This window comes from Wasmannia auropunctata, unplaced genomic scaffold (assembly GCF_000956235.1).
Source record: "Wasmannia auropunctata unplaced genomic scaffold, wasmannia.A_1.0 LD336000.1, whole genome shotgun sequence".
In the NCBI taxonomy this organism is placed as follows: domain Eukaryota; kingdom Metazoa; phylum Arthropoda; class Insecta; order Hymenoptera; family Formicidae; genus Wasmannia; species Wasmannia auropunctata.
In genome coordinates this window covers 1608811-1611742 of record NW_012026890.1, presented here as the reverse complement: position 1 = coordinate 1611742, position 2932 = coordinate 1608811, and the positions used below count along the sequence as shown (strand labels likewise).

Sequence of the window (2932 nt, the reverse complement as noted above, 5' to 3'; positions counted from 1 at the left end):
GGTTCTAAGATTCGCGCACTCTAAAGAACGCTTCTACGTGGCATAAAATCAGTCGTTTACTTTTATGATTGGATCTTAAATCGAGCATGTTACTACACGGCTTATTTCTAAAATTCACGGATATAATTCTCAAAGATATACAAGAGGAATAAGAGAAGATATATGCGTGACATTCATGATCATGCATTATAGCTGCACGATCCTGTTATAAGTTAAATCCATTATTCACACGTTTTGCTGCATTCGTCCACGATGAATAAAAGTTAATTCAATGTTTTATCTGCGTCAATAAATAATGGTCGAATACTGTTTACAGCAACAATGCCGGGGTATCTACGCCGGTGACGCACCGCGGTGAGAAAGAAAGGACACGAAACGAAATGACATAATAAGATGTCGGTGCCAACGGTACCATACCGCTAATGATTACAAATGACTGGACCGATATACTTGCGCCGACCAAAAGAACGAGTTTCGTGATCGATCGGCCGCAGGAATATCGCTCGATTCGATTTGGAACTCCGCCGGTGTCCCCGTGAATTTCTCGACCGACTTTTCTCTCGTATAACGATATAGGAATTTTTGATAATAATTTAAAGGAAAAAAAAGTTGATAAATTAGAATCAAAGATTGGACTATCGAAAATAATTTGCTTTATGAATTTTAATGAAGAGAGAAGTTAGGCATTTTTTACGGAAAAGAAAATAATTTATCGATCCTTGTGTTAAACACGCACGATGTTCGTCACAATTCAGCATATAAGAAAGGACGCTAACCAAAATAGTTAAATGTCAAAATGCACGTTGAGGCGCGTATGTTTATCGTCAAGAAGAAACGAAGAATTAGTATTCCTAAAAATTTAAGTATCGTTCACTGTTGGAATACTATTGGACCGATTATTGCTCGAGAAATCGGGGGACACGATTACATTCCGATTCCGTATTGCTTTGACACAAACGCATATAAAATTGGCCATATCTTTGTGCCAATCACCATCCAAGTAATATATAATAAGAATAATAACCATTTTTTGGTATCTACTTCAAGTTATTTTCTCACTACTCATGAAACAGAAAAAATGTTTCCGCCACACGCCAGTTTTAAAAATACTCGGACCGATTCACAATTTTGCGGTGAAAAGCGAGACAAATGCCAAATGGCTCGATAAAGAATTTCATAGTATGCGAACGTCCGACGAACAAACGAATTTTCGAGTGAATATTAGTAAAATTATAAATTTATTAAAAACAGAATAACTATGATCGAGTTTCCTGAATATTTTTAAATATGATTGCAGGTAACTGTCGAGCATGGAAAGCAATTACTGTCGAGTAATGGAATTGTCGAGTGTGGAAAAAATCAACTAAGTTTTACAGGTCGTGATTATTATTTTCTCAGTAAAGCGCACGATATGCTGGTCGAAGGGAACGTAATGATAAATCGCACAGCTCACGAAAGTAAAATATATACATATATTATTTAATCGGTATTTAATATAGTAATATACAATAAGTACATTTATCTTTAGATTTAATGAATGCTAAGTGGATCGGACTGATAACACATGTAGTTGTTACGAGTGTTTTCGAGTTTCATATTGTTAAAGATCTACGTGAAAGAGTTCTGTATATAAGCGATAATGAACATACGATTCTTTTTAAATACGAAATATGCGAAATCGATCCGCGTGGAACCGTAATAAAATCTGTGAGTTTTTATGTCAATTTTACATTGAGAGAGAAATCTCGGCATCACAGATTTATTTTATTTCGGCAGGAAACGAAGAAAATACACTGCAAATGGTTGCCAGTAGGGGACAAAATATCAGACAGTCTTCCATTAACTGAATTCTCAAACTGAATGTTAGCTCCGATAACATGTGATAATTACTTTTGTTTAAGAAACTGAAAAGATATATTTATCCAAGTTTCTTATAATTTTTTAGCATTGACTATATATGTCATTTTTCATGTACTTATATATATTTCTATCCGATTATTTACGCATTACATTCTATCGCTTTTTTTCAAGAGATCACGATGGTGCCTCATTCGCGAGAATACATTTGTCACCTTAAAATACCAGAACCAGTTCATTTCAGACATGGTATCTGTTTGATCGGTACAGAACAGGATCGTGACACTGATGACACCGATGAGAATACGGCAAAGATACCGCGCAATTTATTTCCATTTTCCGCGTGGTGCAAGCGCCCGTGGACACAAGTGCATGCGTATGCAAGAACGCGCGCGAGCCTGCCGCGGTAGATCGGACCCGCGATATCGGCTGGTTCCGCGGCCGGGTCGTGTGCGCATCGCGCATAAGTTATTGCGGAGATCGGTCGGAACGCGCAAAATTCAATAAAGTTATTTCACCGCCGCGTTAAAAAAGGGGGAGGAGAGACAGAGAGGGGGAGCGAACAGGGCGCGAAGGCGGTGCACAATCGTGGCCGGATTGAATTATCGGCGTTAAATTTCGCGTTTTATGCGCGCGACCATACGGCTGCCCTGTCAGCGCCGCCGGATGGAGACATTATAAATGTTAATTGCACGAATTGCACAGCTATCGCGCGCGCGACGTTGTTTTTTTTTGTCCCCTCTTTCCCTCTGTCTCTCTCGTCCTTTCTTCTTCATCTGCATTTTTTGTCTCGCTCTCCGCAATTCTTCTCATCTCTTGCAGCGTCGTCCCCGACTTCGCATCTTCTTTCTGCCCGCGCCCCCGCTATCCCATTTCGTCTCTCTCCATGACGCACCCTTCCCCCTCCCCCACCCCCGTTCTCGCAGAACGCATGAGACTGCATTTGCATCTCAATCTCGCCGTTGATTTAGCAGTCGTCCGGGGCCATCACTCTTGCCGCGGGAAAGGTCGACTTCAGTATTTTTAGATTAGCCGGTCGCGATATATGCAGCTTCTCGCGCAGCACTTTTTCGGG

The 2932-nt window shown here is 40.3% G+C and overlaps 1 protein-coding gene across 2 annotated transcripts; it reads left to right on the top strand.

Annotated features, from left to right (window-relative positions):
- Positions 1 to 717: 717 nt before the first annotated feature.
- LOC105453311 lies at positions 718 to 1998 on the top strand. Of its 2 annotated transcripts, none has more exons than XM_011695150.1 (5): positions 718 to 1000; positions 1074 to 1214; positions 1298 to 1457; positions 1529 to 1707; positions 1777 to 1998. In XM_011695150.1, the coding sequence occupies exons 1-5, from the start codon at positions 797 to 799 to the stop codon at positions 1858 to 1860; spliced, it is 768 nt and encodes a 255-aa protein (XP_011693452.1). In that variant the 5' UTR covers positions 718 to 796; the 3' UTR covers positions 1861 to 1998. The 2 variants fall into 2 exon arrangements, with proteins under 2 accessions (XP_011693452.1, XP_011693453.1); XM_011695151.1 differs by having other exon boundaries at positions 934 to 1000; positions 1048 to 1214.
- Positions 1999 to 2932: the final 934 nt, after the last annotated feature.